Source organism: Phragmites australis, chromosome 6, assembly GCF_958298935.1.
Source record: "Phragmites australis chromosome 6, lpPhrAust1.1, whole genome shotgun sequence".
Classification (NCBI taxonomy): Eukaryota; Viridiplantae; Streptophyta; class Magnoliopsida; order Poales; family Poaceae; genus Phragmites; species Phragmites australis.
In genome coordinates, this window is record NC_084926.1 from 9,193,609 (window position 1) to 9,215,442 (window position 21,834).

The 21,834-nt window shown below is 41.6% G+C and overlaps 1 protein-coding gene across 1 annotated transcript; it reads right to left on the bottom strand.

Moving 5' to 3' along the window:
- Window positions 1-5,504: 5,504 nt before the first annotated feature.
- Window positions 5,505-11,173, bottom strand: LOC133921552 (F-box protein PP2-A13-like). Its single transcript, XM_062366475.1, has 3 exons — window positions 10,175-11,173; window positions 9,802-9,922; window positions 5,505-6,268 (listed from the first exon to the last, which is right to left on the bottom strand). Exons 1-3 carry the CDS (start codon window positions 10,518-10,520, stop codon window positions 5,764-5,766), a joined length of 972 nt encoding a protein of 323 aa, XP_062222459.1. The 5' UTR covers window positions 10,521-11,173; the 3' UTR covers window positions 5,505-5,763.
- Between the last annotated feature and the right edge of the window lie 10,661 nt (window positions 11,174-21,834).

The window sequence follows — 21,834 nt, forward strand, 5'->3', positions numbered from 1 at the left end:
CCGGCTGGCGTGTGTATATGGATGCGGCAGACATGTTGGTAGGGTTGAAAACGGACGGGAACGGTCAGAAAAATCCTCTAACCGTTTTCACTTTCACATTTTATCTCGAAAACGGAATCGAAAACGGGAAAGTCGGAAACAGGTACGAACTCGGAAATGTCGGGATGTCGAAAACGAATTAATCCGAACGGAAACACGTCGGTATCGGTCGGGAACCGATAATTCAAACCGGACATAACCGATCAATTTTCATACACTAGATGTTTGAATACTGTCACACTAGTACACCACATTCAACCGTGTTCGTTCACATAATGACATATGAGTCATAAATAGATAAATTCACATACCGATACAACATAGTCACAATAATAGCCTAATAGGAATATAGGATAGCAAAAGTGCAAAACACATAGGCAAATATTTTTTCACGTAGCCGACAGCCCATCACTCATCAGCATCATTCATCATATCCATCTCTTGATATTTAGATTAATTCAACTGAACTAATTAAAAAGAAAAATCAACACCACCAACGCAAAGAGCAAGGTTTGCAGTCTTGCCGAAGCCAGTAAGCACACTGGATTCATAAGAGTTTCTGCCAATGGGATCATATACAAGTAGGCACAGATATGCTATTAGCATAATAAATAAGATATCCTTTTCTCTTAATAAAAGAAAAGAGGATTGTTAGGCATGTGTGCTTCAGCTTGCAATGCCTGAATCTGAACAACATAGCTGAGTCCTTAAGACCTTAAGTCAGAAAACAATGTGATGATAACACTCCATCTGTTTTAGTACATGTATATTTTCTTGGGGATTATCCTTTTGCAATGCAAGTCTACTACGAAATAAAGAGTAGCCATTGCATTTTTTCCAACCACGGGCCATGCTTCCAAGGCTGTGTGAGAGAGAATGAGTGGTTAACCATTAAAGTATCTATTAATAAGGGTAAACATGACCCAATTATTAATCATTTTCTAGTTACTTCACCTAATTGATTTGTTAGCAAAAGATTACCAGATATATACTGTGAAACAGAGAAGTTAAATAAAACAATAGGTAAATAAGAATATCTTGCCTTGCTTCTTTCTAGCTAACAGGCCGTCAGTACATGGGCCTTAGTGGGTTAGGATTGATGTATTCAGGCTTTATCCCGCGAAGGAAAAACGGGAGGAAAACGGGAATATCCCGTATAAAAACGGGAAAATAACAAAACGGACGAAAATAGCTCAAACCGTTTTCGGTACCGTTTTCGCCAGACCTATACCGTTTTCGTCCCGTTTTCGAATAAGAACCGAAAATACGAAAACGGTCGGGAAAAAACGGGATACGGTACCGGAACGGGACGGGATTTTCCCGTTCCGTTTTCATCCCTACATGTTGGAGGTTGTTTTATAGAAAGGTCCCTCTACTTTTGATTAATTGGCAATAATGTATTAGAGAAAAATGCAATACCCTCAAATGTGAGATCATGTCAATATAAACTTATATTGAAGATTACTCGCTGAGGTGCCGTGCCATTTGCCATGATTAATTGGTAACTCTTGACTTAAAAGCATGGTCCACCCAACGGGAATGCGCGGCAATCATGTCCTTATCACCGGTTACAAGTGAATTCCACATACTCCCAAGCATGCTTCAATTTTTCCATTGAGCTGCTAGTACGAAATTAACAGGAAAACGATCGTATACGCACAGGTTTATTCTAAACTTTTATGCTCTGCCACATATAATAATATTCTATTTGAAAATATATGTACGACAATTTTCACATGAATTTAGACAAGATGGTCTGTATTACACGCCCAAGTGCAATTTTGTATTGGTCCCCAGTAAACCTGTACAGCAAAAGCAGAAGCTAGGTCGCGGTTGTACGATTCCGTATTTAGTTGCCAACCTTTGCGCACATGTGAATACATCTTAAATAAGAAAGTGTGTACCTATGTTCCCAGAGATTGCTCACCCCCTCCGCAATTCAAGTACGTGCATGCTATGGTCTATGGACAGGGTTAAAAAACCGTCGGTAACCGCTCAAAAATCGCAGTTACCGACCTTTCCGGTCCGGTCCGGTTTCAAAAACCGCTCGGTAACCGAAATTTGAATTTAAAAAATTCAAAAAAAATCTTAAAAAAACTAGACATAATTCTAAGAACTTCTGTGAAAAAAATTTCAAAAATAATGTCGTTTGCATTATATTCTATAGGGAGAAAGTTTGAAAAAAATGAAAAAAATTGAAGCGCGCGGCTCAATTATTAACTCACGTCAAGGAAAAGTGTAACATGCAAACACATATTTTTCTTGTATAAAACGTATTTTAAGAGAATCTTTAAAATTGATTTCACTTTATTTAGAGTTTTATTAAATTCTCTATAATTTTTACAAAGTTCACAAGCATAAAGTGAATATGTTAAGAAACATCACTGTAATTAATTTTTTCATGTCTACTATTATTTTTTCTACGTAAATCATAATATAAATAAGCTAATGAAAGTGGTTTCACTAATTTTTAAGGTGTGATAGGTCAGTTATGAATTAATCTAGTCGCAACACATTTACACAATCATGCATGTTACAATAACTAATTCATGAGTTTATATATTTTTATAAGATATAGGATCATGTAAGAAGACTAACAAAATTAGTTTCATGATTTTTGGATTAGCAAAGAGTAAACTATGCATTTACCTTGGTTTAACAAATAAAATTTCTCACAGAAAATTTTGAACTTTTTTGTGAGTATAAATACTTTTATCATGTAGATCATGTTACAAGAAAGCCAAAAAAATTTGTTTCACTTGATTTGAAGCTCGGATGAATTAGTTATTGATTTTACAAGATTGAACCATTTTTTAGGTTTTTTGTTGAACTGCGCTGAAATTCGATAAAACCGCTCGATAAATCGAGAAAACCGAGCGGTTACCGACCCAAACCGCTCGGTAACCGACCGAATCAAAAATGCGAGAAAATCGCTCGGTAACCGACTCAAACCGCTCGGTTACCGAGAGGGCAAAAACATGATTTTTTTTTGTAAAAATTTAAAATTTGCCGAATGAATTTTCTCTGAATTTTTTTGAATTTTTGACCGATAACCGCGGTTATCGCGCATTTTCGGTTACCGCCGGAGCTCGGTAACCGAGCTCCGATCGGTAAATGGAACCTTGCTACGGACGCAGTCATGGTGTGTACGTGCGTCTGCCAAATCGTTCCAGACTTCCAGTTCACGAAGTTGGCTCGTCCTGACTGGAACGACAGTATCAATACGTACATGGTACCAGCATCTACGATCTCCAGGAATAAACATCCATGAACCAAACACGGGTCATCGGAAACATCGACGGGAGGTAACAGGTCACTTTCACGACCGTTCTAATAAGAGGTAGACGATGCCTGTATCACCGTAGCCCGTACGGGGCAGAGCTGGTAGCTTTCAACATCTAAACGCTGGAAGATGGGACATCTCAAATCCGAACAAACTTTGCATGCGCCTCTCGCATCAGACATAACTTTCCACGGATATGTCCCCCAGTTAAGCATCGGGGTCACTTCCAAGATGCTACTTGCCTACTTGCTACTAACATAGAAGAAAGGAGCGTACCGTCCGAGAAGAGACTCGCGAATTTTGCGAGACTCGAAGGGGCATTTGCCGAATCGTGCATGAACGGTCGGTCGCCTGCCGCAGCGCACGGGGGAACGCCCGGAGGCCCGAAGCGCATGGGCAATCTAGCCTGGAGGACAGGGACCCGCGCGGCTGCGGGGTCAGAGGTGCGATCAGATCCGGCGGCGAGGCGATTCAATGCCCGGCGCGGCGTTCCTACCTGGAATCGCAGCTTGACTCGCGGCGCTCGGGGCCACCCCAGTTAACTGCGCCCGGCGCACGCAGCGCAGCAACTGCAAGCGCGGAGCACGGAATGGCCCGCGCCCCTCAATCCAGCAACTCTGGAGGCGGGCCCGAACGGCACAGTGATCACGGCACGGGGAGGGAGAGCCGTGAGCTGGAACGATACGGGGCGACAGCCGGTGCAGCAAAAGTTTTCACCGGGACCATCTCCTCCTTTCCGCTCTTGATCGCGGACGGGGAAACAGAAAAAGGCGGTACTGCTCGCTGGGAACAAGGACGGCTTGTCCCGGCGACTGGCGTAGAAGTTCGGCAGGCTCGGTTGCTGAGAAGCGTATACAACAATACAGTAAGCTAATAGCTATAAAACATTGTCCATAATATTTATAGGTAGCACAATAAATAACTCTTTAAATGAATTAGCTCTATCATTTCCCCTAATTTAATATGGGTCTAGACGTAAAAAAAATAATATAGGTCTCATGTAATAGGTTATTAAAAATCTACATACATCCTCAAAATACGCTATAGACTGATTATAGATTTTTTTTTTCTTTCCTCGCTTTAACTCTCTACCACATAGACCAAAATATGATGTGGACGTTCTAATAACTAACTGACATGTATCTTGGACACACTTAAATCTGAGAAACCGTTAGCTACCTCTCGCCGAAACGATGCGGCGTTACCAGTGGTGACAGTTCTGCAGTTTCGGGCATTGTTTCCTGCCCTTGCCTTACGTGTTATTTACGAGGCAGCTTCTGGGTGCAAGATTTGGACCTGCGGTCATCCTTCACTTCACATGGCTGGCGTGAGGTTACGTTCGCGTTCGACCACAAACACGCTCCGGGGTACTGTCATAGATTAGTAGTACTAGTTGTCTATTCAGGATTTAATTTACTTTCGTGTGGACTAGGTTCGGCCTGACATTGGATACTTGTCTATGACGTTCACACGGCTGTACTAGTCTTGTTTGACGAGTAAACACGGCAGGAGCCAAGCACGATCAACAAAGAGGAACCGGGCTGTCCCGAAAGAACGTTCGTGCAAACGGAGGTGGGTTGGGCTGGCCTGTCTAGTCCTTTGTTGTCCCGACCTAAAGGCCCAAGAGAGGTACAAATGCAGAGCAAGGCCGGACTACCTGGGCTTCTGCCGAGCCCCGGTCTAGCTGCAGCCCACACCGCAAAGACTTCGGCGGTGGAGACGTACCAAGCCCCCGCTGTGGCTTCCAATGATCGATAATAGGAAGCGACATTACAGCTGCAAGTAGTAGCTAAATTTTTGTGATACCTAAAAGGGTGTTCATCTGTAACTGGAATTGCCAAGATCTGCAAGACCCCAAAGACGCATTTCGATATTCAAAAGCTTCAAATTGCGTTAGCAACATATCGGATACAATCATGGGCGGATCCGGGGGGTGGGGCCCTACTCCTTGGCAGCCCTCCTATAATTTTTAGGTACAAAGAGGAAGAAGATGAGTAGAGAAAGCCCTACTTCTCGGCTCTAGATTTGCCACTGGATACAATAAGCTTTTTCATTTATTTGAACAGAAGAAACAGAGCTGAAGTTGGACCCAAGCATCAGTCTGCACAAAATCGATTTTGGGCCCTGAAGACACCAGTGATTAAAAGACAAAGATCAGCTTTAGCCATAGGAGCAAGCGAAGAGACCAAAACATCATTGTAGATTGTACCAACGAAAATTACAGATGCAGATGGCATCAGCCGCCTCTTTTAAACTTCTACTGGGCACTCAAGTCTCACTTCACCTGTTTCTAAAACTCTCTAAAACTCCCCTATTCTCTACCTGTTTAACTAACACTACAAAGAATACAGGAAAAACCTTAGATTCATGCAAAACTCTCAGGATGAAAGGAAAAAAAGAACATACAATGGGCTTTCAGGTAAGAATGGCCAGAAAAAAGGCTAGCCATTCCAATTTGAACTGCCTCCTCTTTCAGCTTGCTGGAGATATACGACCGAGTCTGCAGAATTACATGCGGAGTTGCGGACTATGTTTGCCTTCTCAGGCTTGTACCCTTCAGGATATATAAAAACTGAATCAACGCACAAGCCACCTTTTGTGTGGGTGCAATCGATCTGCATCATTGAGAACTTAAGTTTGACCAGCTCATCGGAGTTTGATATGTCAAAATCACCAACATAGTAAAGCTTCCAGCCTCCTTGTTCATGTAGGTAATATTCTGATGTTGCTTGCTGCTCATCAGAGGTTAAGAGCTGGAAACGTGTGGGTGTGACATCCCACCCGTGCACGTGCTCGGTTGCACAAAGCCGACGACCCATGCGCCTATAGGGTCGGCCCATGTGAAGATGGAAATAAACACTATAGGAGCCAGCAGGGAAGCAGAACTCAAGCTCCCCATCCACCTCAAGCCACCAAATTTGCTGAAGATAGGCAACCGTATGGAATCTGAAGTACCACAAAGAAGCAACTCATCAATCAAACATTCACCACAAATCTGCAAAAGTGATATGGACAGGTTGACTGCATCGGAAGGGATAACTGGCGGAGCATACTCACCCTCTCAAGGAGGCTCTGAGTAGCTAATTTACGTGGACTAAACTTGTTAATTCATTGCTTGACAATGTCGGTTATCCTCAGCTCTTTAAACAGAGTCGACACCTAACAATTCATCTAACAATCTTATCTCTAACTAAACCGAATAACAAATATTATCTCCAACTAATGAATCCAACCAAACTAACTTAAACTAACAAACTCTACCTCTATCTAATTTGATTCTCATCCTGCCGAAGATACTCTCCATAACACTGCATCCCCGCCCCCCAGCTCGTCCTCGAGCTGCTAGGCGGAGGCCACGGCTGAAGACCATGTTCATTCCAAATGGACGCGAGGGTGGCAAGCAAGCATTGAAGTGTCACGGTCAGGATGACGATGGTGTTGGCTGCAGTTGTCATCAGGACATCGAACCGTTGACGGTATATCGTTAGCCAATGGCGAGGCAAACACCATAGTCGTCCCGACAAATGTGCATAGGTCCTCGGCGGTGAGCTATCGATGTGGGTCTTGGCGCCAACGTGGGGAAGCACAACCTGATTGTCCATGATGGATGGGATGGTTGTTGCGGATGTTGATATGCATGCGCATCGCCCATGCCATAGCCTCCAGCCTCGCGCGCGAGCTTCTCGATAGCCAGGGTGAGGGAGAATAATTGGGCCTGGAGATGGGAGATCTCATTATTGTGGCAGTCCACAGCGAGCAGAATCCGGTCGAGCTTGGACGTGATGTCAGGCCATGGTCACCGAATTGCCCATTTCTGATATGAACATACGGTGGAATTGGTGCCTTGGTGTTTGTGCTCCGGTTCTGGACTGTGTCGCACGTGAACGACGAAACAGTCAGAGGAAGTTGGCGAACTTCGGGAGGCTACCTCAGGACTTGAATCTGGCTAAGAGCGCTGGTCGCTGCTTCACCGTACGCACGTGACGACCTCAGCCGGCCGAGGGCGGAAGGTAGTCGCAAGTCGCAACACCACTGACGCTCGACGCGGCATCGCTCCCAGTCATTGCAGTTGCTGCCAGATCTGGCTGCTTCAGAACGGCACAACCAGCTATCTTACGGCGTGCTGCACGACCCAGAGCGGGAAGCAAGGCGGTGACGGAACCCGGCAGAAGGGCACACGGTGGATGGGGGCAGGCGGCCAGCCGGTGGCGGGGATCGTTGGCGCCCCCAAAGCCGGCGGATCCCGACGGATTCGAGGCGAGCCAAAGGAGCCTCAATAACAGGCGGATCCGGCGGGGGCAGAGTGGCCCAGTGCGGCGCTAGATGCACCGGCGCGGGACAAGGCTGAGGCGGCGCGGGCACACCAGCGTGAGGGAGGCCGGGGCTGGGAGATCCGGCAGGGGCGGACGGCATCAAGCGGGGCAGGCGCGCGGAGAGGTTGGCCGGCAGCCGGACGAGTGTCGTTGGGGGCAGGCGAGCGTCGACTGGCCAGGAGGACGGGGAGACGGCAACGAAGGCGACGGAACCGATCTGTTACGAAGGAGATGACAGAGGATCGATAGGTCTGATACAAAGATGATATGGACTGGTTGACTGGATCGGAAGCTGGCGGAGCGGCTAATTTAAGTGGACTAAATTTGTTAATTCATTGCTTATAATGCTGATTATCCTTAGCTCTTTAAATAGAATCGACATCTAACAATTCATCTAATAATCTTATCTCTAACTAAACCGTATAATAAATCTTATCTCTAACTAATGAATCCAACCAAACTAACTTAAACTAACAAACACTATCTAATTTGATTCTTCTACCGCCGAAGATACTCTCCACAACAGGAAATAACATATATGCAGTGTGTAAAGTGTATTTCATTTGTTATTAATATATTGAGCAGATTAGAAAATGCAGCCACAATCAAAAGCAAGCACCTCAAGAACGAGCCGTAGCTCGTTTGGCAAAGTCGCCAGGTGTGCGACCGAGCTTGTCCGCGTTCGAAGCATGGCTTCGGTGCAGATGCTCACCAGGGGGTTTTAACTCCTAATTGCTCCTGAGATGGGTTTCGGGCTAGGATACACACATCCGTGCATGTTAAGTAGAATGCGCGTGCTCAAGTTTAGCGTGTGTTTAGAACGCGCACGCGTGTGCGTGCTTGGGGCATGAGTGTGGTGTGTGTGGATCGTGTACGTCATCTGTTGTACCCTAATAAAAAAAACAAGCACCTCATATCAATTTAGCCAATTCTTGCAATAAGGTGCTCCATATTAGAAATCTTATATTGCTAAAGCGGTGTGATTTTCCTACATGCAAGAAACCTTATATTGCTAAACCTTATATCGTCTAACACAGTCACGCTCAATAAAAACGGCATTTAGTAGGCAGGTCAGGTAGAAAAATGTAATGGAAAGAAGAAATCAGCGGAAAGTATGAGGCTGCAATAAGAGTGGTTTTAGACAAAAGGAAAGCACAAACGCATTTTTATGCCACTGAAATTATTTGCTCTAGCCATATACTAAACTAAGGATCATAAATCATAATTAATGGTTTCGATATTTTATATCAAATGATTTTCAAATTCCTTTCCTCTATGCTCTACCAAATGGAAATTGCACATTCAGAACTATGTTTACGAATGGGTTCATGCAAACTATTGTATTATACCTTTCTATATTCCACATATATAGAATAGAAGAACTCCATTTGTCAAGTCTCATGATCGTATCAATATCTATTTAAATTCAACTAAATCTTTTTTTCCAACAACTCATTCCGCAGAAACTTCTGCATTTTCGTTTCAGGGGAGCATAGAGGAATGCATGACAATACAATACACTCAAATGATCAACTGAAACATCCACTTGCTTAGACATTTAGAGAAGCCTAATAATGTTTAGAATTTAGGTAAAAGAAAATCATCTTCATTTCCATGAATTACAACCCCAAGCCCCAAGGACAACTAGTGCAATCAATTAGCTTACAAAACTTGCAACATTTTGCACCATAAGGTTAACTATGCACTTTCTCATGGCTGGCCTGATCAACATGCAGGAAAACAATGCACCAACGAATTGGGAAGAAAGGTCTTCCTTGTCAGCCAAGTATACCAGAAACTTGTTAACTTAACCAACAGGAATTATAGTTTACAATCATACAAAAGAGTAAAGAACAGTCATATCACTTTCAAATTTTAAAATTAATGTATGTGAGCATGAACATTTATATGGTTAATGTCACAACTCACAACCGTGCACAGTGGGGCATAAAAATATCAATGGAATAAGAAGAGTGAGAAGGATTTTTAATTTGATTTTTTGGGGGGCTAAGAAAGAAGCCTGCATGCAATAACTCTTAACGATAGCGCTGTAAACCCGAAACCAAAAGTGAGATGCTGAAATGGTTTGAGCAACGAAAATTATAATGGGATTCGTAAGTTAAAGAGAAAATCTATACAAAACAAATGTCTCAAAGAGAGAAGTACCTTGATTTCTCAGTGGGAAGGTGGCTCCAGTACCTCCGATCATCTATACCTGTGATCGTCATCACCTTTGATGATATACACATGCAAAGACCTCCCTTATTCTTCTGAATCCAGAATTCCTGCAAATGACAACATGAATGCCATTTAATCACAACAAACAATTCAAGCAAACGGAAGGCTAAGAACAGAACCGCATCCAACCCAAAAGTAGTCGAATTATCTCCCTACTTCCCAGTAAATTGACCTCCACATCGAAAAATTAGTTATCGCATGAAAAATTAGTTATCGCATTCATATGTGTTGTGACACGATTTAGCAGATCAGCACTAGCAAACAAGCATAGTACAAAAGAGTAAAGATCAAATGAGATACCTTTTGCCTGAATCAAAGAAGGTGGGTCGGCACAACCGCGCGTAAATCTCCTTCTTGGTCGCCGAAAGGAAGAAGCGCTTGTCATTGGCATCTCCATCGCCATGGCACTCGTCATCGGCGGCCGCGGCGAGGGCCGCGAGGTAGCGGTAGTTGGCGGGGAGCTTGCCTGCCCAAACGCAGTCCGCGGAGGCGGCGTCGCGGAAGGCGCGGTTTAGGCGGGCAACTTGGCAGATCTCCGGCGGGTCGAGGTAGAGCAGGACCGCCGCCACGCAGCTCTCCGGCATGTCGCCGAGGGACGTCTCCCCGCACTCCCCGTCCGCGCCCAAGGTGCTCGACCCCGCCCCCATCTACGACCCAATTGCCGCCTTGTAAGTGGATTGAATTGGGGACGTTAAGGCCGCGCTCTTCAGGCAATAGGGTCGGTTCTTCTGAGGCAAAGATCGAGGTTTTAAGGAGATTCAAAGAATAGCTCACCGCCGGGACGGTACTAATCCCAATCCGTTCGAAACATAAGAACCGATTCGAGAAGAACCTCAGATTCGCACCGCCCTTGAAGATAAGAACCGAAGAATTGGACTATTGGAGCCAAGGAACCACCGATTGGCCTTCTATGCAGGCGTGCTCAACTGAACAAGGCAAGAAGCTCTCGTGTGTAGTGAGATGAATGATTCTCAAATTGGACCCAAAGCACCGCCGATTCGATCAAGAAGCTCGCGTTTTTTTTTTTTTCCTCAGAGAGAGCAAAAACGCAGCCCCGAATGCTCCAATCCCCACCAGCTTGACCTTAAGTTGAGCTAAAAACTGAACTTTGCTGAGAATCGAGCCCAAAACGATCAAAAACTCGACCTCAAATGGAGAGGCGTATTGCATCCTGCGACAATCTTTTCCTGGGATGGAATGGGAATGCGTTGGGAGGAAAACGAGGAGATTTTTCAGAGGGCCTTTTAAAGAAGACGACGACTCGGTCCTCTCCTCCCCGTGCCTGCTGCTGTAGATACAGACCAAGTAGGTTACGCACCTACTGACCGTATAAAATACTCCTTGCTTGGTTAACGATACAATAGCACTGGATAATGTTGGAAATAGTGGATTCATGTGCAAGGCTATTGAAATACCCGTGTTTTCTTGTGAGGTGATCTGTCTGGAGTAGACGTGGATTAATGCCAACACATTGCTCTTGGATAGCTCTTAGAAGGCCGGAAATTTAAAGGATTCCTACAGTATTTGTAGTACTTGTGTTGCTTCTCGAAAATTCTTCCAAACACAGCCTTAGGATCGGTTTGTTTTAGCTGTAGATAGTGAAAAACAGCTTGTAGATTGTGGATTGTAGAAACTGAATTGTAAAATCTAGATTTGTAAAAACTGGATTGTGTATTGTTACAATTTGGTGGAAGACGAATTGCTGGATTGTTACAATCTAAATGTTGGATTGTAACAATCCAGCTTTTACAACTAGCTGTTTATTTCAGCTTTTAGATTATGATTATAATCCACTTTTGCAATCGAGCTGTTTGTTGTAACTTTTAGATTTTGATCACAATTCAGCTTTTACAATCTGAAACAACAGAACCTTAGACAGATGAAAAAGAGTACATTACAATTCAAAACTTCTCAGCAACAGAAGAGCCACTACCCAAATACGGATCTAGTGCATATCAAAAGCAGAGTCGACCACAAAATGATAGCAACCGAGCATAGTTAACACTCCTACCAGTATTAAGGGACTATACATAAGGCTAGTGAAATCAACAGATTTTTAGTCGACTACTCTGCGTCCTTTCCACCATCTCATCTTCTCTTCTTTCTCTATTTTCGTGCACCAACAAGTGCTTCCCCTCGCCCACTTCCTGTGTCCCGCAGCATTACCATCATCCAAATTCACTATCGTCTTATTAACCTTGCCGTTCATTTGAGTCTTTCACCGTTGTCACCGCCATCACCCTCCTGCTACCCATGGCTTAGACGACAGTGACACTGTTACCTCGCTACACCAGCACGACACCATTATTGTCAATCTAATTGATGCTGCGAGCCTCCTTTAAACCAAATAAACCTTTAAAACTCTATCCCAAAACCCGTAACCATCTCCTCTTTGGCGGCATGGTGTAAGAAATTGCACTCATATATTTAACATGTAGCAAATGTGCATGATTAGGGATGGTTCTCCCTCCATCCCAAATATAAGTACATCTAACTCTTCTCATAATTGATCAAATATAAGTCAACATTTTAATGCACATTTTTATCTCTACTTTTGATGCTTTGACCCTATATAAATACACCTAACCACAGAATAAACAAGCCAGCAAACTTAATAATGATAATTTATCGAAAGGCAATAAGGCCTTTGCACTGCTTACCTTAATCCATGTGCACATGTCTAAATTAACTTACATTTAAAATCGGATGGATTACCATGGTAGCTTCAGTTACTACCCTGTTCTTAAATGGTTGGGCAATTTCGCTCCTGATTACTCGATGCCCGTATATGACCTGGCCTTTGAACCTCAACAACACGGACTTTGATGTTAAATGAACACACTTGGTTTCACAAAATGTTGAACTAACACACAAGCTTACCGGGCCTCGACAGACATGGTGACATGCTACCCTGAAGTAACCACTCAACGATATAAAAAAACAAGAATCAAGCATGCCGGTTTGGTAAAGAATGTTGAGAAACGTTGCTATCAGGTATAATCTAGTGATCTTTTGAAAAAATAATTATAAAAATATATAATATAGGGAAAACATTATTTATTTTTTATTCATCTGTGTTTATAATAAGGGGTTATGCCACTATATATAGTATCAAAAACCATAAAGATATAATCGAATCTTTCAAGAGATCGAGAATTTCCTACACTCCTCGTTAGTCACTTCTCACGAAATTCGCATGTCTCATCAAAACTCTATAAAAAATCAGTGAACAAAATTAGAAGAAAAAGTACATAGCTCGTGATATATTCACACAAATTGCCTCATTAAAAACCTTAATATAAGAAACTTCAGAAAGACTCATCTAAGGGAAAAAGAGTACAATCCACCAAAATGCTTCGTATAATCTTCATGATTAACTTTTTGGTACTTAATCTTCTTGACTAAGATTTAATTCTTCATATCGGTATTATGTGAAAATTCTCCCCTAAAATATGCAACTCTCTAAGCCTTATTATCCCAATACCACGAACATATCTTTCAAAACTATATGCAGGGAAAGACTTAGTGAATAAATCTACAAGATTCTCACATGACTTGGTATGCATTACCTTTATTTTATTCATTTTATATAATTCATGAGCATAAAAGAATTTAGAGTTGATATGCTTTGTTAAGTTGTTTTTCAGATATCTTGATTGTACTTGTGCAACACATGCAGCATTATCTCATAGAAAATGGCAAAGGTGTTAGTATTGTTTAAACACATGACTGCTGGATATTATTGATCACTCTTATAAGCCATGTGTATTCCCGTGTACTTCATATAAATTTATTATTTCCTAGTGGTTCATCGAAGTAGATACAAGACTTTGCTTTGATGATTTCAGAAAATTACAAGTACACTACATAGAAAAACATAGTTAGTCTGTAATTTTATTATATGCGGGTCTGACAGATACTCAGGATTTGCGTATTCAACCAGACTTAAGTCTTGATTTTTCTGTAGAACAGATCCAGATCTTTGCTACCTTACAAGTAACGTAAAATATCCTTTAAGATTTTCCAATATCTTTTAGTGGGCTCTATACTGTATTATGCAAGTAGGTTTACTACAAACGCTATGTTTGACATAGTGCAATTAGCCAGAGCGCACCTATTACACTTAAGTATGAGAATTCTGGTCCTAATACTTCCTCCTCCTTTTCTCTAGGTCTATAGGGATCTTGATCTGCTTTCAATGACCTTCCGACCATAGGAGTTTTGGCGTGAAATGATTTTTCAAAACCAAGCTGCTTTAACACCTTCTAGTGTAGTTTTCTTTGTCCATCTGCCACATGTTCTACCTGTAGGCCCAAGCAAAATTTAGTTTTACCCAAATATTTCATTTCAAATTCAGACTTCAAGTACAAGTTTGCTTCTTCAATTTCTTCTTCTGTAACGATGATATTCAGATCATCTTCATATACAAAAATCCATTCTGGGACCTGAATGTTTCAACCCATATAGCGATTTTTTCAATTATATATTATAAAGATATTTTATTTCTTCTATAATAATTCGGTAATGGTATTCCTTCAGGTACCTTCAAACAAATGTTTGAATCAAGACTCTAATAAAGATATACGATCACAAATACATCAATTTCCTTTTCAACTCCATGTTGACTATCAACTGGATAAATAACTAAAGGTAATATCACCCATCATCGGGGAATAGGTTTCTTCATAATCAATGTCTAGTTGTTGAGTGAAACCTTGTGTAACTAGTTGTGCTTTGTACCTCACAATTTCATTCCTTTCATTTCTCTTAAAAAAATCCACTTATATTCTACTGGTTTAATGTGAGGAGGTGTGCGGCATACTAACCTAAAAACCTCTCTTTTCTCCAGGGACATCAGTTCAGTTGTTATTGTCTTCTGCCAGTCTTTCCAATCCAACCTTATTCTACATTCAGTGAGTGAAGCATGCTCAGGGTCATAATCTATAACTATGACAATTTTATTTATGAAGTATGTGTCAACTATTATGATTGCTCTGTTTCAGGATTCCCTGGAATTCACATAATTCATTGCTATTTCATCATTGGTTGCACTTTTAGGTTCTTCTTCATCTTGTTCTTCATCATTTCTTACTGTTGGAGCAAGGTCCTTTAATTTACCAGCACCAATTTCAGCGCGCGTATTTTCGTTGATTTCTTCCTGCATGTGAAGATTCAAATCTAGTATGCATATTTCCTTAGATTACATACCATCGTTAAGTCTCAATTGGCCCCCTTCTTCTTTCTTTGGGGTATTTTTATGTTTGACTGTGGTAAGCTCTTATTTGTAACTTTCGCTAGACATCTCCGCCTACTTGGACTTGAGAAACTGAATTTCTTGTCCTTTTATTATTTTTTGGATCTTCTAGGACAAGATGAGGGGGGTACTTTTTTGGTATTTTCACCCTCTCTAATGCATTGTGTGTAGACACATACGACTTAGTTACGCTCTTCAAATCACAAAAATGATCAGACAGCTCGTTTGCTAATTTCTGCAAAACGATAATTTTCTATACTTCATCATTTGCTTCACTAGTGCGTAGGTCATGTGTCGCAATTCCTTCGGTCTGCCAAATAATTTCTTGGCATTCTTCATCCAAAGGTATATTTTCTCCCCCTAATAACGGAAAAATATTTTCATCAAATATGTAGTCAGAGAAGCGAACCATATGCAAGGTCCAATAGCGGTTCATTATGGTGGTGGTCTTGGCACATAAACCATACATCCAAATTTGTGTAAATGAGAATGTTCATAATTACCCATTGCACTATTTTCTTAGGTGAATGGATGTTACAGGAAGATGGTCTATAAATAAGAGCTTCTGTATGTAAGACTGCATGTCCCTAATATGTAGTAGCCAAATTATAATGTTGCAATAAAGGTCTAATAATATTTTTTTTATTCTTTTATTGGTGCTTCGGCTAGTCCATTCCGAGTGTGGACGTGTGGTACAGAGTATTCAACTTTAATTCTCATACCAGTGCAATAATTATCGAACTCTTTAGAAGTAAATTCTCCAGCGTTGTCTATTCTAATGGATTTCACTCAATGGTAAGGAAAATTATTTCTGATTTGTATGATCTCCGAGATCAATTTTGCAAAGGCGTGGTTATGAGTAGATAATAGACTTACATATAACTACTTCAATGATGTGTCTATCAATATCATAAAGTACCAGAATGATCCAGAAAGCAGTAGAATAGGACCACAAATATCCCTCTAGATTCGGTCCAGGAATGCATGTATTTCATCTTGTACCTTCAAGGTAGACAGTCTTATTATTCTTTTCCCAGTAGCACATGCAGGACATACAAAATCTTCATGATTCAGAAAATTATATACATTTATGCCATGACCTTGTGAGTTATCATCATTCTAAAATCAGGGTGACAAAATCTGTCATGCCATAGGAAGAATAATTCTGTACTACAAAACACAGTCTTCAAGATAGTGAACACTTTAAGTGCTTTAATGCGAATGTAGTACAAGCCACTGCTCATAGAGAGAAGTTTTTCTAGTATTCTTACTTCACTAACACGCTTAGTGATATGTATGTGCTCCCTACCATCTTCTTCACCAATTTCTACATGGAAACTGTTAGCGTGAATATTTTTAAAACTTAAGAGATTTTTTGTAGATTTGGGGTACAACAATACTTCTTTAATGTGCAAAGTAGCTCCCATAGGTAGTATGACTATGACTCTTCTAGATGCAATTGTCACTACTAGTGACAGTCATCACATTTTCAAAGCTATTTCTAATAGACTGAAAATACACCCTTTTCTCTTAAGATAGTGTTTGTGGTTCCACTATCCACAATACATACTTCCTCTATACGGGCGCCGCACATATTGTATAAACACCCAAAAAATATTGTTTGCATTAAAGTTTGCTCTTCTAGAGCTTTCATTTATTCATTCAATCTTTCTAAATCTAGTAATAAAATAAATAATTGATTACTCTAATCCTAGATAGAGTTTGCGAAATATCCGGCCACTTCTTTTTCAATGGCTTTCTTTTCCACTTCATTCTTCATGACATCTTCTATGACAGTGAAGGAGGGCAAAGTAGAGGACTATATATTCTTTATTGGGAGGTCTTTTACTACCAATGTGGGAGCATTATCAACTTCCATGTGAGATGCTACACTTTCAATTGTGGCTACTTTGTTCACCTCGATCCCCAATGGTGAGGTGTGTTTCTGGTTGCTCTTTCTACTTCTTCCAGTATGCTTTCACAGCATGCTTTGGTGCTTTATAGATTCTGGTTTTGCTCACCATATGGTTTGACTTATTTCATTGTCTTGTCATTATCATCACCAGGATTGACCTTGTCTGTCACCACTTTCCTTCCTCCCTTTCCCCGCTTTTTATTGCGGTTATTGCGTGCTGTGAAAGAGATATAGAGATATGATTGACTTCAAGGCCACTGCTCTTTCCTTGCGACTGGGATAAGAAGTTCTTGCTTATGACTTCGTCGTGAACTTCATTAAGTTACAACACGTCAATCAGTCTTGAATACTTCTTGTATTTTGATTGATGGTGATTGCGTGCGGATTCTGTTGCATTCGGGTGGAAAGTGGAGAGAGTCTTCTTAATTTTCTTCTCTTCCGAGATCTCTTTCCCACAGAGACACAAAAATATGCAAATGCGGTGCAGCGCAGAGTTGTACTCTATCATGCTTGTAGTCACAGAAATAAAGCTTGACCCATTCTTGCTCTTCAAGAGGCTTGATGGTGTACTTAATATGCTTCAAGCACTCCTGCAGTGTGTTCTATAGTGTCTTATCCGTTGGTCATTATCATGTACTCATCCTTCAAAGTGGGGGAGAGATGATGGTGGAGAAAATGAAGTGTCTGATCATTCTCATCCTCCGTGGGGACTATTACACTGCTTGTTCCTAGGCCAATGGCAGCCCGGAGTTTTTTTCGCTCCTAGTACAATTCGGACATCCGACACCCAAGTAAGATAGTTATAGTCATCTGCACTTAGCATAACGAACTCCTTGTTCGTGATGCCAGCCATCTACATATTTTGATGACACAAGCATTACTACCGGTAAGGTTGCATTGTATAGCCAAATAGGATTGCTGTAATTTTTTTTTGATATTTTCTATACTATTACTGAATTTAAAAGCATAACGGATAATTTAAACAGTAACAATAACATAAAAATAAATACTGTATAATTGCTAAAACAGATACAAAATTTAGATTCTAGAGGTACTTTTATGCAAGAAAAGGTACTTTTAGGGTTTTCTTCAAAGTCCTAGGGTTTATACGCAAAACTTTAGGATTTGCGTAATTTTCAGAAACTATAGCGCCTAATATGCAAAATCAAAGCCCCTATATATTTTTTAGAACAACCAGGAACCTAAATGCAAAAAAGTACAAGGGATGCGCTCAATTAAAGAAAAATCAAGGGGGCTAAAAGCAAAATTTCATATTTTCTTTTATTTATCTATTTCCCCGTTTTACTTCCTTCATTGGGCCAGCCTGCTATCTTGGGCTGACCCAGCACATTTAGCCCACACGCCTTCTATTCAAGGGTTGGCTAGGGTTTGGAAACCCTAGCCGCCACTAAGACTGACGGCCCAATCGAGAGGCTTGGTTGCCAGAAGCGCTATGGTGTCCATCGTGTCATGTGCTTCCGACGCTACCCATCGGTCGGTGCACCAGTGAGGATGCGCTTCTGGCGCAGCCAAGCGATGGTGACGGGTGTCCCAGTAGCTCAGCTTCGGGTGATGACGCGTGGTCCAAGAAGCGATATGGCCCGTGACGGTGCCACTTCGTACGGTGCAGTGGCGTGCATGACGGGTGGTAGGGTAGTCCTCTAAGGGGTGCAGTGGCACCGCTTCGGGCGTCGTGTGCGTGCTGGATCGGGGCGTCAACACGTCAGCTGGGCGCGAGGTGAGGGGTCGCTCGATCTGGGCAATTCGGCCATCGAAGCGTGGTGGTGCGGGAGAGGTGATGCGCTTCGGGTGGTGACTCTAGTGCAGCGCCGGATCTAGGCGGTTCGGCCACTGGATCCAGTCTGTTTGCTGGCGTGGCGAGGCCTAGGCGAGGTGGTCGTGCTATAGGCAGTCCGTTGAGGTGAAGCGTGGTGGCTCAATGCAGAGCAGCGTTGCCATCAGGGCGGCATAAGGGCGGTGGCGCTGCTTCGAGCGACATCTTTCTTTTTTTTCTAGATCTGTGGTGGTGGCCATCGAGCTAGCGCGTTCTGTGCAAAGGGACGGCCACCAGATTTCGACCGGCGGCATGGTGGCGGCTGTGGGCCCTACAAGTTCTACATCTTTTTCATGGCTGTGCAATTCACGCTAGTGTTCTGCTATGCTATTCATCGCGATGTGCTATTTATGATACTGTTCGTATATTGTTCATACTATTCACACAGATGTATAGATCCAAAGCAAAATAATAGTTGCAAGAACACGTACTAAATCGGTCGTACCTTTCAATTCTTGTGAACAGATTCGTGTTGCGTAGGGTATATAGGTTAGGTCATAACCTGCCCGTTTGACGACGATGTCGATGCAATGCAGATCGGTCACAAACAGATTCGTTTTGCTAGCTTGATCTCCAGCAGAGTTTTATTGCTGATAACATGTTAAAAAACTGCTGCTACCAGGTATAGTTCAATAATCTTTCGAGAGAATAATTACAAATAAGATAAAATATAGAAAAATTTATTTATTCTTTATTCATTTATATTTATAATTAAGGATTTTGTTCTGTATATATAGTATAAAAACTTAAAAAATAAAATCAAATTGTTTAAGAGATCAAGATAACGCACACTCGATTGTAAAACTACCAATTTCGTAACAAGAAAAACGTTGGGATTGATCGAAATAAACTAACCGATCTCAGAGCTGGACGAACCAGCCAATGGTTTGGCCAGAACGTGTTTGCTGCCGCCAATTAGGGTTAGGTAATGAACGTCGCCTTGCTCTGAGAGGCCGCTGCGCCGCTCGTTTTTCCAGGCACGCATGTTCAGTCTGCTGAGTACGTGGCGCGTGTGCAAAAGCAACAGATTTGTCTGGCGCGTAGGACCATCGTTTAGACATGAAAACTCTAAGTGGAACGTAGGACCATTATTCGCGTCCAGTAGTCGGGCAGGAACAGAGGAACTGAAAGCGATTTTGTTCCTAGAGTACCATATCATATAAAATCTTTAGTTTTCCAGTCCAGGCGCACTGTTTACTGTTCAGGATCTTTAAAATTTATACAGAGTTAGATGATAGCATTTTCTGCACTATAATTTTTTTCGGAATTTTTTATAATTATTTTGATAGTGTCTTTAATTTTAAGAATATTGAAACGTAACATTTTTAATTTATTGTCCGGTGGATGGATAATATGTTTAAAAATACTTCAAAATTCAAAATGCTATCGAAATTGTTATGAAAGTTTTTGAAAAAAAATAGTCATGTAGATGATGCTGTAATTTAGCGCCTCACAAAATTTCAACTCAAACAATTACTTATACAATAAGAAGAAGAAAAGACAAAATTAAGGATCCCTAAAATTTATCTTCTTTATTCTCATCTTGCATGTCATATTTTTTTAAAAAAAAATTATGGAGAACTAGATGATTGCATCATCTACACTATAAAATTGAGAAACCAAGAAGAAATATACATTGATTTATATGTAATGAGTTATTGACAATGTTAGATTTGAAATGATTTTAGTTGGCATGAGCTTGTGTGTGAGAGATCTTATTTATAGCCAACCAAATTCTGAATTGGAGCGGACTGTTTCAAAATCCATCAAATTATGCCTCACCAGAGTATTCGGTGTACCACACTGGATAGTCTGTTGTTATGGTGAAGTGAGCACGAGAGCATTTTCAGTGATAAAGTAGAAATAGAAGCAAACACCGAATAGTCTGGTGATGGACTTTGAGAGCGCCGGAATATTTTCTATAGAGAGGAGATTTTGAGCATCAAGTTTGATTATATACGCCAAATAGTCCGGTGTTGAGATTGTGAACACCGGAGAATGCACTGGAACTTTTATTGCAAACAGGTTGCAGAAGGGTGGTTCGGTGGATTGGCACACGCGGGATTATCCGGTAATGTATATGAGATCATAAGAAGCTTTCACTGGACCTTTTCTTGCAGAGAGTAAAATTTTCCTAGAACAGATAGTGTTACACTCATTGGATGGTCCAGTGTTCAGTAACAGAACACATCGGAACATCCGATGTTCATGTTTTCTGCAGGATGTGTTCTGAGTCGAAGTTTTTGATTTTATGCTAACCTAGAGATGTTTTGGAGTATGGACAAATGTGTTTGCTTATTTCAAGATGTGCAGGTGATGGATGGAACTTAGCGATCGATGGCGGGTGATCTGGGCTAAGCGGGTGCTTGGTGCCAGACGATCAAGGAGGGTCGAACGGAGTCAAGGGTGATCCTAATTGTACACATAAAGATCAAACAAAGCATGAAACGGAGGATAAAGATGACGTGTTGACAAAGTCAAGCGATAGGGATGCCGGTGCAAGTGACAAGACGATATGAGGGATTAGGAGCGGGAGGGACTTGCCGATGGTCAAAATCGTAAGATGGAGGACACGTGTCATCATCGAAGCGCTTGCTTCAGGTGAAAGCAAGTGGCGGCTAGTCACGCTTTGAAAAAAATACTAGGGTTTTACGGTTTGGTCTCAAAATTGTGGGAGGACTGTATGAGTACATTACATCATCGTAAAGCTTGCGTCGAGGCGAATCTAAGTCATAAAGGCACTGAGGACGTCCAATGAATAAAGAAAAAATAGACCAAAATACCCTCGGTGGTAGGTAGGAATATACTACAAGAGAGTGGTATTTTGGAAAAAAATTAGAAAACTTTAGGATCAAGTTTTCTAAGCTTATAAATAGAGGGGTATGACTATAGGAGAGGAGGAACGAGCCATTTGAGCATCTTATGCCACCCATATGAGACCATTGTGCTAGGGTTTTA